Source organism: Zalophus californianus, chromosome 11 (genome assembly GCF_009762305.2).
Source record: "Zalophus californianus isolate mZalCal1 chromosome 11, mZalCal1.pri.v2, whole genome shotgun sequence".
NCBI classification, from domain to species: Eukaryota; Metazoa; Chordata; class Mammalia; order Carnivora; family Otariidae; genus Zalophus; species Zalophus californianus.
Genome location: NC_045605.1, coordinates 102,032,230 through 102,048,711, shown reverse-complemented (window position 1 = coordinate 102,048,711; position 16,482 = coordinate 102,032,230). Strand labels below are relative to the sequence as shown.

Genomic DNA, 16,482 nt, shown 5'->3' with positions numbered 1-16,482 from the left:
CTGTCGGGGGATATGAGCAAGGGGACCTTCTATTCTGCCATCTTGCTAACCAGAGCAAACATTTTAAGGCCAAAAATGATAGTATTCTCTAATAGTTCTTGGAAGACCTATGATAGACAACACTTCTCACATGGAGCTTGTAGCATCTTTCCTAGCACAACAAAAATCCACATTTGATATATATCTCTGTGGTGTTCCTCCTAGGCTATGAAACCCTAAGGGCACCTATCACAGAAGAAAATCAAATATCAAAACCACTATGCCAAAGATCCTCAGGTACCAGGCTCCCCCATCTTGCCTAGTTCAATTTCAGTCTTACAAATTCTACTTCCATTTTTATATGTTTTAAGCCCTTGCCCCAACAAATGTTTCTTTTTTTATAGAGCAATTATTACTTTTTTAAAAGATTTTATTTATTTATTTGACAGAGAGAGACACAGCGAGAGAGGGAGCACAAGCAGGGAGAGTGGGAGAGGGAGAAGCAGGCCTCCCGCTGAGCAGGGAGCCTGATATGGGGCTCGATCCCAGGACCCTGGGATCATGACCTGAGCTGAAGGCAGACACTTAATGACTGAGCCACCCAGGCACCCCAAATCTAATGTTTCAAGAGACATAAATAAAACACAACCAAAGTGGAATGGGAAACAGGGAAATTTAATTTATTCTCACTGGGCTGAAGGCAAGTAAGGAATGTGAATCCTAAAGTTTGGGATAGTAAACAAAGAATATTATTTCCTCTTCGTCCTTGACCAAACCTTTCAAGTCTTCTTCCTGGTTTATCACAATTCTTGGACAAATAAACTTAACCACACCACACCCCCAACATTGTGCAATATTTGCTTGAGTGAATGAGGCTGAGGCAAGCTAAAGAAGGAACTCTCATTACCCTCTGCCATCACCCAGTAAATAGCCAGACAAGCTCTCACCAATCCAGAACACTGTTGGAGAGATGAGACAATCCCACCAGCTGCCCCTAGTGGGGCTCCTCTTGTTTTCTCTCATTCCAAGGCAACAATGTGAGATCTGCAGTGAGTATGCATTGGGCTAAAATTACTCTTGGTGTGACAGTCTTCTAAAGTCTACTGGCAGAGGACTTGTGTGGAGTGACCTGAGAAAAGATCCTATTCCAGTTCTATATGTGGTTGAGCTCTATGAATAATGTAAATTGTGGAAAGACATGGTGAGGAAAGTTCCATAATGTATGTTGCTTTAAGAGCGGTCATAGATTCAATGCTAACTTGCCTAACTCTTCTTCCTATATTCAGATTTTCTCCACCATAACAACCCTACGGAGCAACTGTCTATTCTTCCTCATTTTCAATGATAGAATATTCAGGATCCCAGAAATTTTTCAAGATCATAGAAAGTTTTCTTTTGAATTTGAGAGGCAATCTATTTTTTTGAAGTTCAACCCATGGGTTTTGGGTTAACCCCTTATAACTATACAGAAAAATATTGTTAATAATCCCTTTCAAATAACAAACACTTCTCTCTTTTCATTATTGAGTTTAGATGTTGCAAGCTACACATCTCCCTCCCTCCAACTCATCCCCATAGGACATGGGTACAAGCCCATCATCTCTCCTCTGGGTATAGGATCCCAAGACTGTGTGGGTCTTTTAAAAAATACTAAGTAGGAGAAAGAAAAACTGGTTCAGGTGTAGTCTGACCCTGTAGAAGCTGAATGATCCAATGTTTCTGAATTTTTTTTAGCTTCATCCATAAATTGAGGTTAATTGGGGAAGTGATGTTATGAAGCCTGGTATAGCTCTCAGGAGCATGGTTTCTCTTTCTTATGTCTTTAACCTGGACTGAGTTTAAACACAGTCCAAAGATGACTATGTGGTCCCATGGGTGGCTACATGCTCCCGATATTCTGTAGCCTACAAGAAGAGGTCAACACCACAGCGGAAAGTCTTGTGTTCACACAAGTTAAAGCACAAATGCTGCCAACTCTAATTTTTCTTCCTAGCCTGTCATTTCTTTTGTTGTATCCTAAGAATAGGGAGTCTCTGTGGAGGTTTTGAAGTTCAATTCATCGTAAAAAATAATTAACTGTCTTTAGTGGTCAAGGAAACTGACGAGTGGTTGACCACGAACTGAAAAGTCTGTTTCTGCTGAACTGGATGCTTCCACAAAAATCTCAGCCATGACTCAACAATTGTCCAATTGTTCTTGTAACAAACCAGGACTTTTCTACAACCACTGGTTCAGATCTCCCTGACTCTCTTTTAAAGAGAAGAAAGATGGAGGGCATCTGGCTGACTCAGTCAATAGAGCATGTGACTCTTGATCTCGGGGTGGTGATTCTGAGCCCCACATTGGGGGGAAGAGCACTCACATTGCCTCAGTTCTCTAAATGTAGTGATAGAAACTCCAGTTGAGCTAAAATATAATATGTGTGGTATTTACAGTTATTAAGTGATTTCTTATCTAATATCTATGAAATAGGTATTAATATCCACAATTTTAAAATGAGGAAATTGAAGGTCAGGAAAGTTACAAAAGTCACCCATAGTCATAAGTTAAGGACCAGAGAATCCAGCCAAGATCTGGTTGAACAAACAGCTCATGCTCTTTTCAGTATCCCACTAACCCAAGAGATAATCTGGAGATGGGTAGGATTTTGGGGGGGAGTGTCAACAAAGTACATTTTTTAAAAGTTGTATTTATGTATTTTAGAAAGGGACAGAGAGAGAGAGAATGACCACAAGTTGAGGGAGGGGCAGAAGGAGAGGGAGAGAGAGAATCTCAAGCAGACTCTGAGCTGAGCAAGGAGCCCAATGCGGGGTTTGATCCCACAATCCTGAGATCATGATCGGAGCTAAAATCAAGAACTGGCCGCTTAACCGACTGAGCCATTCAGGCACCCCTGAACAAAGTTCATTTAAAAATGTTTTAAGTGGTAACTAACTCTTCTAATTTTCCTCCAGTTCTTGAGGTCTCTAGACTCTCTTTTTACAGTAGAATGTGACGCCACCATCCTTTCCCTTGAGAATTGGGCATGTTGTAGGCTAAGACTAGAGGGTTTTCTGAAAGGTGCATGCTGCCAAATAATGATTTTGATGTCAGGTCGGTTGGGCAACCAGACAATTCAGCTTTGGGGTCAATCACCACCATAACATAGAACTGTTGCCTTCCTTCCCTCAATATTAACCTGATTGAGTTAGAAGAAGATGGAGGAGGGAAAGAACTCAATCCAGCAAGTAGAAAGGACTGGGATTCAGAAGACATGTATTCTAGTCTCCATTAAGCCTTCAGTTATAGAGGTTTCTTTAAGGACATCCTGGTCAGGCCTCATCCTCAAAATTAGTGAATGATACTAGATCTCCCAGGCAAGACTGATGTTCTGTCAGTACACATTAGTACAGCTGAAACAGCTGTTACAACATGGAAACACTTCCATGCTGGTTGGTAAAGGAGTAATACCTGATGTAGCAGAGACTCCAGACCCACCTTTGTACTGTTCCAGCAACACGGCCAGTGACCACTGGATTGCTCTGTCTGTGCCATATCTGTTACCAAACATTTTAATACCAACCCTGTTCCTAGGGTTCCTGTTCCTTAATATTTTCTTAGTGTGTATTTCTTATTTCCTCCCTCCCCCGCCACAGAGGTAAGCAAAGAGAACAAAACTGCTCTGAAACCTCTGGTACATACAATGATCAGTTCAAATTATACCAAAGGAATCCAAGCTGCCAAAGTCCTGTTGTCCCTCCGACTTGGTGGGTTCCTGAACCAAAACCAAGATCAACATCTGATTGAACAATTCATTCTCACTGTGAGAAGTACAGGTGAGTATCTTCATTCTCTCGAAGATTTAGAAGACTTACCGATCCATAAAGATTATCTTCAGAAAGAGACCTTTGGACAAAATTGTGTGTCCAAAGTTCCCCTGCTACATCTATCCTAGCTGTATAAAACTTGAGAGGACAGAAAGGTACCTCAAAACAGCACAACTGTGCCATTTGCTCTACAGTGAGGCCTTACTTCTTTGAGTCCTGGAAAACATTTTTCTTCAAAAGGTCACAAGGAAAAGCAAAAGAAATTATAGACTCTTATCCACTAATACTGTTCAATAAGCTAGCTGAGTTCACAACCAGACAGTGATGTGGACCATAAGTAAGAAAGCTGACAATAGCAAGGGAATCACAAGTTAATAGAGATGAGTACTGGGTTTTGGGTTTTGTTTTTGTTTTGTTGTTTCAGAGAGGAGGGGGAGGGACAGAAGAAGACGGAGGGAGAGAATGTTAAGGAGGCTCCACGCTCAGGACTCAGAGCCCAATGCAGGGCTCATTCCCACAACCCTGAGACATTGACCAGAGCTGAAATCAAGAGTCAGATACTTGACCAACTAAGCCAATGCAAGTGCCCCTGATGAGGACTGGGGTTGAGTGCAGGCTCCCCCCACCCCGAGTCCTTCATGTCAATACTGAGCCTTAGCTTTCTAACTGAAATAAGGGGAAAATTAAGCCACCACTACCTACCTCACAATATTACTGTAAGAATTAAGAGAAGCCGGAGAATTTTGATGTTCTCTAAGGCAGAACATCTAAGTCAATTATTACTATCTTGGCAAGATGGCACCCACAGAGAATAAATCCCAAGGCTTTATTATCTATTTTTCTTCTTTTAAAATTTTTATAAGGATTGTGTGATTCCAAAAACATCTCATGATTGCATGGGGAAGACTAAGATCTAGTTTGCATTTATACAGCACTGCTAGAAAAGTCTCTGCTTTGGGAATAAATAAGAGAACAGTAAAATATTTGTACTGAGTGGGAAAAAAGAGAGAACTGACAGGCAATGTAAGTCACGAGAAAGACAGGAGGCCAAAGAAAAATCACAAGCATGTACCTTGTTAAACTTGAATACTTTTCTTTTCAGAGCCATCTTTAACCTCGGGACAGCTTGCATTGGCTATACTGGCTTTGGGAGCATGTAAAGGGCCTGACGGAATTTCTATCAATTATTCTGAACTGGTCAAAAAATTAGGAAATAAATACAAAGCAGAAATTAAAAATATGGGTAAGACTCAAATCTTCAGAGATCCTGGACAACCTTGTCCTCTCTTCCACTGGTTCAGAACTGAACAGTTTCCCTTTGGTCTTTCCTTCTCTTCATTCTACTCATCCCACAATCTTTGCAGATCACTTCCCCTTCTTCCCTTCTTCAACATGCATCTTGAATTTTCTTTTCAAATAGGTGCAAATGAGCATCAACTCTACATCAGCCTTACATATGATGATGCGCGCGCGTGCGCGCGCGCGCACACACACACACACACACACACACACACACAAACTTACAGAACACAGTTCTCTTGTTCTCCAGAAGCTTGGCTGTTAGACAAATAATGAAATACACCAGAAATAGCTGAGCAACACAAGACACTGTCAGAAGTACCAAAGCGTATGATACAAGTAGAAGAGCTAAAGACGGCCAAAAGTACTTTATCCCTGGGAGAAACAGGCTGATCATGACCGCTGCTAGTGAGGTACATTGTTTTTATTTATCCTATTATTCATTAAGCTGCTCTGATCCCATCTTCTTTTGAGATGGCCTCTACTTCTTCTACTTCTACTTATAGTTTGAACACATTTCCATTGAATGTGCAAGAGGCTTAGTGGTGGGAAATCTGTGTTCTAGGCCTACTTCTGTAACCACCTGAGTATGGAGATGGCATTTTAATCTCTTTAGTGCTGAGTCTCCTCAGTTAAAAATGAAAGGAGTTGAGTTGAATTTGGTGGTCCTTAACAGCCTTCACATTTCTCAGGTTTGCTGATTCTATGAGTGATCTTCCCCCCTCTATTATTCACTTCTCCTTAAATGTAAAGAAATTCTAATTAAGCAAGTAGGAATAGATTGAAAATCTATTACTCCAGTAGTCTTTCCATGAGTAAGGTATTTCTTACTTACCTCTCTGACAGAAGACCATGATGGTAATCCACTGACTAACTACTACCAGCTCAGCCTGGATGTTTTGGCCTTGTGTCTGTTCAGTGGGAATTACTCGGTTCCTAAAGTTGCTGAAATCTTCAAACCTGGAAATAAAAATTACTATTTCCACAAACAGTTCTCAGTAGGTGAGTCATTACATCCAATTCCCTTGGCATAGAGGACACAATCACTGGTAAGTCTTTTCCTCTGAGTTTTTCTGCCAGTAAGTACTTGGACTTTTTTTTATCCTCTTTACCCTAGCAATCAGGGACGAGAATTTTCTTTTTGAGAAGAATGGATATTGTGGGGCATTTAAGCATCTTTCTAGATGTGTACTATAGTAGAAAGATCCAGTTCCTACCCTACCTCTTCTTTGAATTACATAACCAACGGGTGTTAACTTTGACCTTAATCTTCCCATCTGTAAAATAAGGATAGATTGTGAGAATCTTAATATAAGACATTTTAGGAAGTATAAGTATTAGCGGCAGGAAAACAGTGGAATTCATTTATCTTAACTTTGCCTCTTTCTCTAATTTATTGGGACCAATTGGATGTGTGGGCTTACTTGGACAATACAAGCTCTCCATGGAAAAGGTCCAATATTTTGACAATAAAGTCTGTATCTCCAATAGAGAAGGACGAGAAATTTTCTCCTGGGTCAGCTTACACATCCAAAAAGAAGCCCCTTCTAGGCAGCTAGTATTGTTGCTCAGCCCTATGGCTCCAGATACACAAGCTCATCTTTATCCAAGAAGCCCAAAGAAAATCACCACTCAGTACCTCTGGGTAGTAAGGAGAATATGAGATTTCTTTCTATGGGAGAGGGAAGGTACCACACCTAAAGAATCCAGGGAGGACCAAGTAACAAGCCAGAAAAAAAGACCTTATCCTCCCTTCTTCCAAACTTTTGCCTCATCCTCCCCCTTAAGAAGCTTTATTGGAAAACAATTCTCTTAAGTGCTGTTTTCTAATTAGCCTAAGAGAAACACTGGAACATTGCAAAAACATATTTTCTCTGGGGTATCATCCTGAATTCTCTCGATATGGCTGAGAGATGAAAAAAATGAGAACAACCAAGATGTAGAAGTGGAAAACTGTCCATGTGCATGTGCCTGCAAATCCATATGTGTTTCTATGACCAACAGGTGAGTTATTGTGTACAAGGTACAGGGTTACTCAACGTAAGGAAGGGATCTTGAAATATTTGAGAGGTTAGTGTTGGAAGGATGATTGCTATATCTTTAAATCCTTCCCTCTCATCATCAATTAGCATGACCAATCTTCCCAGTTTGCCTAGATCTGTCCCTCTTTTAGCAGTGACAATGCTACATACCAGGAGACCCCTCAGTCCAAGGAATGGTTGGTCACCCTATCAGCAATGTTTTGTTTCCTGGCAGATACTGGCGCGACGGCTGTCCTGGCTCTGACCTGTGTGAAAAGAAGTATAACAAGTGGGCAGAACAAAACAGATACAAAGGATTTAGACAATATTGATAATCATATAAAGTTACTAATAAGGAAGATTCTGTCTCAGAAAACAGAAAATGGTCTCCTTGGAAACAGAGAGAGTACAGGAGAAGCTATGCAGGTAGGTCAGGGGGTAAAACACGAGACAGAGAAGGAAAGAAATATCTGTATCCTTTCTTTTTGGCCCCTAAGATATTACCCAGTCTCTTTCCTATACTAACTCATTTTATGTAATTCCTCTCCTCTGATGGAAATGTATTTTCCTCACCTTAGATCCTTACCTTTCCATGTCCAATGCTTCCATGAAGCTTTTCCTGACTACAACTTTTTTGGGAAATTCTAGAGTCCATTACAAGCTACTATGTTGTTCTATCAAATGCAATCTCACACTTCACCATATAACAGCATTTAGTGCTTTCCTCCTACTTCCCAAATTAGATCATTGTTGTTCAAGTAGTAAGAGCCAGTGCCAGTAATACCAGCTAGTATTTATTGCCATGCTCATTAATGCACACAACAACTCAATGGGGAAAATATTACCTCCATTTCCCTGAATAAGAGCATGAGTCATGGAGCATCAGTAACTTGCCTAATATTACAAAGCCAAAAAGTAATTCAGACATGGATGGAACCTAAACAGTTGGTTTCAAAACTCACCCTCAGCACCTACTCTGTCCTGTATATGTTCCTTGAAGTTTGGGGTTTTATTCCTGCATTCACTCGCTGATTTACTCAAATCTAAGGAGTAGACACAAGAAGAGATGAAGGAAGATTTACAGAAAAAAATTTCACTGAGTCTTTAGAATGAGTAGGGGTCTGCCAAGCCAATGCAGGATGAGAGGGCTTTCCAAGGGAGAGAGGACAGCAAGGACAAAGGTAAAGGCATGAAAGAACTTAACGTATTTTAGGAAGATCAAGGTGTTCAACGTGGCCAGTGCAGGGTTCTTGGGAAAAACTACAAGAAGCTGGGGGTGTAACAGGGGTCCAATCACACAGGTGGCTTTTACTGTTGGTGCTATTGATGCTGCTGTCTGCCTTGATGAGTTTGGACTTCATAACAGTGGTTCCCCATTCTGACTGCACATTTGAATCACCTGGGGGAGCTTTTGGGAAACACTAAGGTTTAGGCTCTACACCAGCCAGTCGATATAGAAACTTAAGAGGTGGAGCATGGCCCTTGGTCTGGTTTCAAAACCCTATGGGTGAAGTTAATTCACAGAAGGCTTGAGAACTGCTTGCCTACAAGACAGTTTTTTTTCTTTTCTTTTTTTTTTTAATTTTTTATTGTTATGTTAATCACCATACATTACATCATTAGTTTTTGATGTAGTGTTCCATGATTCATTGTTTGTGCATAACACCCAGTGCTCCACGCAGAATGTGCCCTCTTTAATACCCATCACCAGGCTAACCCATTACAAGACAGTTTTTAAGAGGAAATGAAATATCCTTTTTTTAAATATCCCACAAATGCTTGTTGACTTCTTAGTTAACTTAAAGGGTCTTCCAGAGAAAATGAAAAGAGGACCTGTCCTTCCCCGAGAAACTACAGAGCGATGTCTGCAGGACCAAACTGTTTTAGTCCTCATCTTACTCACTCTGATACCTTACTAACTTTTCCTACCCCATCATGCTGTCCCCTCCAGTTTACATCTGCTGCTTGGATAGTTTCTACTCAAGAAGCTATTTGATCAAAAACTAATGATGTAATGTATGGTGATTAACATAACAATAAAAATTTAAAGAAAAAAAAAGAAGCTATTTGACTCTCCATTGTTAAGCAAATAATGTCAGACACCTCACCCTGAAGCTCAGGGGTCCACCAATGTGGCCCCAACCTCGGTTCTCCAACCTGTTCTTCCACAATCACTCTGAGTCTCTGCTGAACATCAGTCCTCCCAGGCCAGGAGGAATCCCTTGGGAATTTTGCTAAGATGCAGAGAGTGTCATCACAGACAGGCCATGCCCTGGCCGCACCTACTCTAACATCCTTGATCATGCTCTTCCCTCTGGGTATAGTGCTCCTCTCCTGTCTCCTACTGAAATGCTGTCATACCATCAAGGCCTACCTCAAGTACTGCCTTCTCTATCAAGCCTTTCTTCAGCATCACTAAAAGTTTATGTGCTCTTCCTCTTCTGAAACACCATGGCACTAGATGCTTCTCTTAAGGCATTCACCTGAGGGGCTCTTTTATGATTGTTAACAGCAATTATCAAGTGTCTCCTATGGGACAGGTATGTCCAGTGTTAAGGCTACAGGAATGAATAGGTAGAGACAGCCTGTTCTCATCGATGCCATTATCGGTTGTGTTCTTAAGCAATTCCCCGCCTCCCCCCAAACTAGTTTATAAATTTCTTGGTGGCAGGGAAGGTATCCTAGTTGTCCAAGGTGCCTTCCCTGTGGTCAATGTCCAGTAAATATTTACTGAATTCGTTAGATGGAGGCTTTTCCCTCATTTGATGTTTCTCTTATTCATTCTCATTCCCTCTCTCTCACACATTAGGCTCTCTTTGTCTCATCAAACTATTACAACAGAAATCAATGGGTTTGCCAAAAAACACGGAATAGAGTGCTCAAAGAAATTTCTCAAGGAGCATTTCGCATGCCAACTGCTGCAGCTCAAATCTTACCAGCCCTGATGGGAAAGACCTACTTGGATGTTAATAAAGACTTTTCTTGTGTCTATGGCTCAGGTAGAGTACTAAAGAGCATACTACCCAAAGCATGCGAGACTAAGGTGTTCTTAGGGACCAAAAGTGACCAGATAAACCACTAAAGCCTAACAGTTCCCAGATAGAACTTGGTCCTCCATGTGTCACCAGTGATTTTAACCACCTGAGGATTTGTTCTTAACAGGGTAGTAGTAGATGTTGTTCGTGGTTCAAACATGGATAAACAAGGTAGACTTGATTCAATGATGTCTACCTCCAAAGGCATGTTTTCTCATGGCCAGCTAGACATGTTCTGAGCATCATTCCCATTCTAAGCAAAGTATGGTGTCTCTGACTCTCACTCACAATGAGTGAGCCCTCGGGGAGCTCAGAGGAATATGGGAGGATTATGGCAGTATTATAAGAAAATCAGATCATGAATCATTTATTCAAACAACTGATTTTTCAACAAGGGATGAAAAAAGACGACTTTTATCTCTGCTCATTCCTGGTTCAGCCACTTACAGGTGTAGAGACCTTAGACAAAATGTTTAATCTCTAAACTTCAGTTCACTAATATAAAAAATGCAAATGATAAATGTATCTAACATGGATTTTTGTAAGGACTGAATAAGATAAGCCATGTAAAATGATTAGTACAGTGCCTGACACTTAATAAGTCTTCAATAAATGTTAAGAAATAAAAAGGCATCCGAAAAAAGGGAAGCATTACTGTATGCTGTACCAAAGCAAAAAAAGAAAAGAACAGAAAAGGAAAGGGAAGGGAAGAGAAGGGAAGGGAAGGGAAGGGAAGGGAAGGGAAGGGAAGGGAAGGGAAGGGAAGGGGAGGGGAGGGGAGGGGAGGGGAGGGAAGGAAAGGAAAGGAAAGGAAAGGAAAACTCAGGAGGGTCGGTGAGAAACAGGAGACAGGGCAACTGAATTGCTTAAATAGCTGGGAGTGGAGCCGAACCATATAATTACAAGCTGGTGCCTATCTGGTTTAGTCACACAAGAAATCTGCCCCTTGGTTGATGATTTTGCTCCTTGTAGCAAATCCTCTTCTGCATAAAGGAAAGGAGGCCTGAAGAAGGGGTTGGATAGGTATGTAAACTCTAGCATCATTTTTATTATTCTGAGTAGGAATTCTCTGCTTTTCTGTCTCTGCCAGATATTTTCCACATCTCCACTCAGGAGCCTATATCAGTGACACCTGCCGTTTCAGCCTCACAAATCAAAGTAAATTACTCTGTGGTAATCAATAATGCAAAAGATCGCATTGTGGTCTCTGTGGCAAATGGTTCTGTTTTCTTAAATGTGATGGAACAAGCTCAGAAAGAAAATGCAGCTCTATTTAGGTATGTCTGTACATAACCTAAGGTGAAGGTATTTGGTGATTCTGAAAGACTCAGTAAGAATACATAAGCACCTAAATACAAAGTACATTCGAAACACTTCTTTATTGGTACTTTGCTGTCCATCTACATCTCATGGCAGGGGTTAAGAAAAGGTGAGACTTTTCATCTTCTAGCACATAGTAGGTACTAAATTAATGTTCACTTAATGGGTAAATAAGGCCCAGGGATCTCTCTTCTGTCAGTTAAATGCCTTCAACAAAGAGAACCTCTTAGGTCAGTCATTGTGTGTTCAGAACACTGGGTCATTATTTTTTAATCATTGACCCCTTTGAAAATCAGAAGAGTTGCTGTGGATGCTGATCCCAGACAGGTGAACATACACACAAAACTTGTCCTTTAAATCAGAGGTTTCACAAATGCCCTTAAGTCTCTCCATGCTCCTCCCTTTGAGATTCATGGACCCCTAGATTAAGGTTAGCTGGCCTAAAGAGGTCAAATATTAAAATTAAGATATTGACTTTGCCTCTGAAAGGTATGGTTCATTTGACTCCCTAAATCTAATTAGCATTTACTTTGTCTAGCAACATGATATAAGATGCTATAGAGAAAGTTTATTTATACACACACACACACACACACACACACACACACACACACAACCTTTAACAGTTACTATCTTCGGGTAGAAAATTAGCAGTTGTTGACTACAGAGTGTCTACCATGAAGGGAGGCAGGGACAGAAATAGGCATTATTCCTCTAATTTACCATAGATTGTGGAGTGCCTGCATCTGAATCACCTGGAGTGTTTATGACACATGCAGATTCCTCCTAGTCCCTGCCCAGACATACAGAATCAAAGTATGTGAGGACGGGGCCAGGAAATTTACTTTTCTTGATAACGGCTTCAAATGATGCTTAGGTACACTGAAGTTTGAGAAATGCCCATGGAAGGTTGCCTTTGAAAATTCTAAGTTCCTGTAACCCATTTATTGTCCCCACAGTTTCACAGCAGAGGAGACCTCATGGGGCCCCTACATCACCACGGTTCGGGGCATAAAGGCCAACACTACTGATAGGACCTACTGGGAGCTCCTGAGCAACGGCGAACCCCTGAGCAAAGGTAAGGGAAAGAGTGCTAAAAAGCCCCACAGGGTGACAATGCCCCAAACATCCAGATGTGAGGGGGTGAGCTTTGATGAGGAATGTGCCAAGGCATTGGGAAAGTGAGATCCATTATTTGGTAATTTGGTGATTAAATCATTTGACCCATTGGATGCCTGTGTGGCTCCATTGGTTAAGCATCCAACTCTTGGTTTCAGCTCAGGCCATGCTCTCAGGGTTGTGAGATCAAGCCCCATGTAATGCTCCACACTCAGCGGAGAGTCTGCTTAAGAATCTCTTCCTCTTCCTCTGCCCCTCCCCCTGCTCAGGCTCTCCTTCTCTCTAAAATAAATAATCTTTAAAAAATAATCATTTGATTCACTTATTCTTCCTTTTCAGGAGCTGGTAGTTACGTCGTCCATGCCGGAGATGATTTGGAGGTTCGCTGGAGCACATACTAATAAATTCAAACCCTCCTCAGCTGGATCAAATCCTTTTGCAGTGGATTTGTAGGCAGAGATTGGCCTCATGCCTTTCTTTTCTCTCATCTCCAATTTCAAAAGAAGGGTCAACAACCTCCCCCTCTCTGTGTGTTCAATAAAAGATCAACAGCAATACAAAAAGAGCATGTTCTATTCAGTTCATTTTCAAGGGGGATTATTGATAGAGGGAAGAGGGAAGGGAAAGGAGATTAGACCAGACCACGTGTCTAAGTGGAGTTCTACTCAAAGTTCCACTGCTGACTGTGCGAGTGACCTCAGGCAGCAGGTGGGAATAGAGATAAGGTTCTAGATCTAATGTTGAAGCAGCAGCCAATGAGATCAGGTAGAAAATCTGTAGGGAGATAGCTCTCTGAGGCCCAGACGTAAGGGACTAACTGAGTGGACATACTGACCTCAGAAAAGCAGTGGGTAGAGAGAAAAATACTGCTCTGGAGAAAGAGGGAAAGGTGAGACTTCTACATAAAAGATCAGTCCATAAAGTCTCAGGAATAATATCATCCCCTCCTCCAGCTAGCTCCCTTGGGTTCCATTTGTTCCTCTCCACATGTATTTTCCTTTTACTTCACCATAAAAATCACTCTGATAGTCATATCATCAAAATACACATGCAGAAAAAAATCACCTTTGATGTTCATTTCAGTAGAATTCACGTTTTTAAAAATATATATATATATATTAAATCAGGGGCACCTACAGGTGCCTGGGTGGCTCAGTCAGTTCAATGGCTGACTCTTGGTTTTGGCTCAGGTCATTGATCCTGGGATCAATGGTGTTGGGCTCCTGTTTGAAGACTCTCTCTCTCCCTTTCACTCTGCACCTCCCCCAGCTCACGCTCTCTTTCTCTCTCTCAAATAAACAAATCTAAAAATAAAAATAAAAATCAGGGGTGCCTGGGTGGCTCAGTTAAGTGTCCCATTCTTGATTTTGGCTCAGGTCATGATCTCAGTGAGATTGAGCCCCTCAGCAAGCTCCATGCTGAGCACCAAGTCTGCTTGAGATTCTTTCCCCTCCTCCCTTTCCCTCCCGCTCTGTTCCTTATCTCTCTCTCTCTCTCTCTCTCAATCTCTATCTCTCTAATAAAAAAATAAATCTTTAAATAAAGCAATCCCAAAAGGAAGATGCCTTCAGGCAGAATTAAATTATTTTATCAATGTCTCCCTCATTCCTCCTGTGTTTCCTTCACGATGCTCTTAGCTTTCTCCCCTCCACCAGCAACCCTGCTTTATTGTTAGGGTTTGACCACTGCTTTTCTGGTACTGGTCCTCAACCCTCAGGGCCAACTCCACCCTATTCTTCATTAACTGGGTATGACAGATAACTAGACAGCAATGGATTCTATCCCCTTGGGTCTGTGTCTCATCCTAAAAGCTAAGTTAGAGACGGGGGACGTCCATGGTGCTGTTCACCTGGGGCAGCAGCTCTCAGGCCTGTTTGTAGACTCTACAGGCAAAACTGAGGGATAATGGCTTAGGGTGATAAATATGCAAAATGTTATAAGTGCCATTCCTGTCTATCATACACAGCATGACTTATCATCCAACCACAACACTGTGAAGAGTGAAAGTGAACACTGTTAATAATTACACTCAAAAACACAGATTAAAAACTGGTAGTATCCTGGGGCACCTGGGTGGCTCAGTTGTTAAGCGTCTGCCTTCGGCTTGGGTCATGATCCCGGGGTCCTGGGATTGAGCCCTGCATTGGGCTCCCTACTCAGTGGGAAGCCTGCTTCTCCCTCTCCCACTCCCCCTGCTTGTGTTCCCTCTCTCGCTATGTCTCTCTCTGTCAAATAAATAAATAAAATCTTAAAAAAAAAAAAACTGGTAGCATCCTGGAAAAAAAACAGTACATATGGTTGGTTTTGTCCATCAGGAAAAATAAGGAAGCTCAAGCAAAAAATAACAGGAAGTACTGACCCTGCAATGGACCAGTGAAATTGAATCTCAAAATAACAAAGTTAGAATAGGTCCCTTTGAGATTGCTGACTCTCTCAATGATTCTAGCTCACTTTCAATAATAACCAGTCAACACCAATAAAGCACACATATTAGACCTAGTCTCCCAAACGTGGTATAAGGATATTCTAATGGGCACACTGACACAGAATCAAATAACATGCAATCACAGCATGAAAAAGTCATTTCCTTTGCAATTCTCATTTAATTCCTCCTGTTGGATCAAACACAAAATCTCACTTTACTCCACTGTGTTTCTAACACTTCCCTGTAGCACTGTGAGCCTCCATTCTTAACAGACAAACTCAGTTTCTCCTAACCACTGGTCCCATAGTAGAATATAGTAACATTGCTATCTGATAGGAATGCCTTTAATCTCAAAAACAGACATGGAGGGAAATGGAATAACATTCCCTTCACGTTCTACTGACGTTGCCCAGGGAATCCTAGCTCTGGCCACCCTTGCCTTATGAGAAGCTCTAAAGCTTAGCACTATGACAGACCTGAGATTGAGCCTCGGGGGATAAACGTCCCTCTGCTGCCGGAGCAGAGAATAATCGACACAAATAAACCTCTCAGATGTCCATTGAGAGTCCGGGTGCTTGGATACCAGAAAATGAGACACAGGAGAAAACAGACAAGTATATTAGTGTCAGTCAAGGGATGCCTGGGTGGCTCAGTCAGTTGAGCCTCTGACTCTTGATTTTGGCTCAGGTCATGCTCTGAGTCATGAGATCAAGGCCCATGTCAGGCTCTGTGCTCAGCATGGAGCCTGCCTGAGATTCTCTCTCTCTCTCTCTCTCTCTCTCTCTCTCTCTCTCTCTCTCTCTCTCTCTCTCGCCCTCTGCCCCTCCCCCTCCCCCTCTCCCCCCTCCCGGCGGTCTCTTAAAAAAAAATTAGTTCTCTCAAAAGTTAGCCAAAGACTGTCGAAATATATGAGTTAAGAAATGTATGGCCTGTGTGGTTCCTGTTGTGGAAGATATTTGCTAAGTGAGACAATTGTATCATAATCAGTCTTGCAGCAACCATGGCTATAAATGGCAATTTATAAGGAAATGGGTGTTTAAGGAGCAGGCACACCAAGGGGGTGTGGCTCATCTCAGGACGGTCACGAGCAGGCTCTGGAACCCAAGGTCAATGCCATGCTGGGATCCTAATCCTGTGTTAGAGTCTTACTGCTGCTGCAACAAATTACCACTGATTACTGGCTTAAGACAAACATATCATCGTACAGTTCTGGAGGTCAGGAGTCAGAAATGGATCTCACTGGGATAAAATCAAGGTGTTGAGAGGCTGCATTCCTTCTAGAGGTTCGAGGGGAGAATCCGTTTCCTTGCCTTTTCCAGCTTCTGGGAGAGGCCAGCATTCCTCCACCTTCAAAGCCAGCACTTGTATCATTCCGACCTCTGTTCCCATCACCACATCCCCTTCTCTGACTCACTCTCCTGCCTCCCTCTTCCACTTATAAGGACCTCTGATTACAGTGGGTCCACCGAGAAAATCCA

The 16,482-nt window shown here is 41.9% G+C and overlaps 1 protein-coding gene across 2 annotated transcripts; it reads left to right on the top strand.

The window, feature by feature from the left end:
* Positions 1-893: 893 nt before the first annotated feature.
* On the top strand, positions 894-13,142 carry LOC113913933 (transcobalamin-1-like). Of its 2 annotated transcripts, none has more exons than XM_027578454.2 (9): positions 894-1,028; positions 3,615-3,794; positions 4,888-5,028; positions 5,934-6,086; positions 7,341-7,531; positions 9,915-10,104; positions 11,231-11,417; positions 12,420-12,538; positions 12,919-13,142. In XM_027578454.2, exons 1-9 carry the CDS (start codon positions 950-952, stop codon positions 12,978-12,980), a joined length of 1,302 nt encoding a protein of 433 aa, XP_027434255.1. In that variant the 5' UTR covers positions 894-949; the 3' UTR covers positions 12,981-13,142. The 2 variants fall into 2 exon arrangements, with proteins under 2 accessions (XP_027434255.1, XP_027434254.1); XM_027578453.2 differs by having other exon boundaries at positions 5,931-6,086.
* The last annotated feature ends 3,340 nt before the right edge of the window (positions 13,143-16,482 follow it).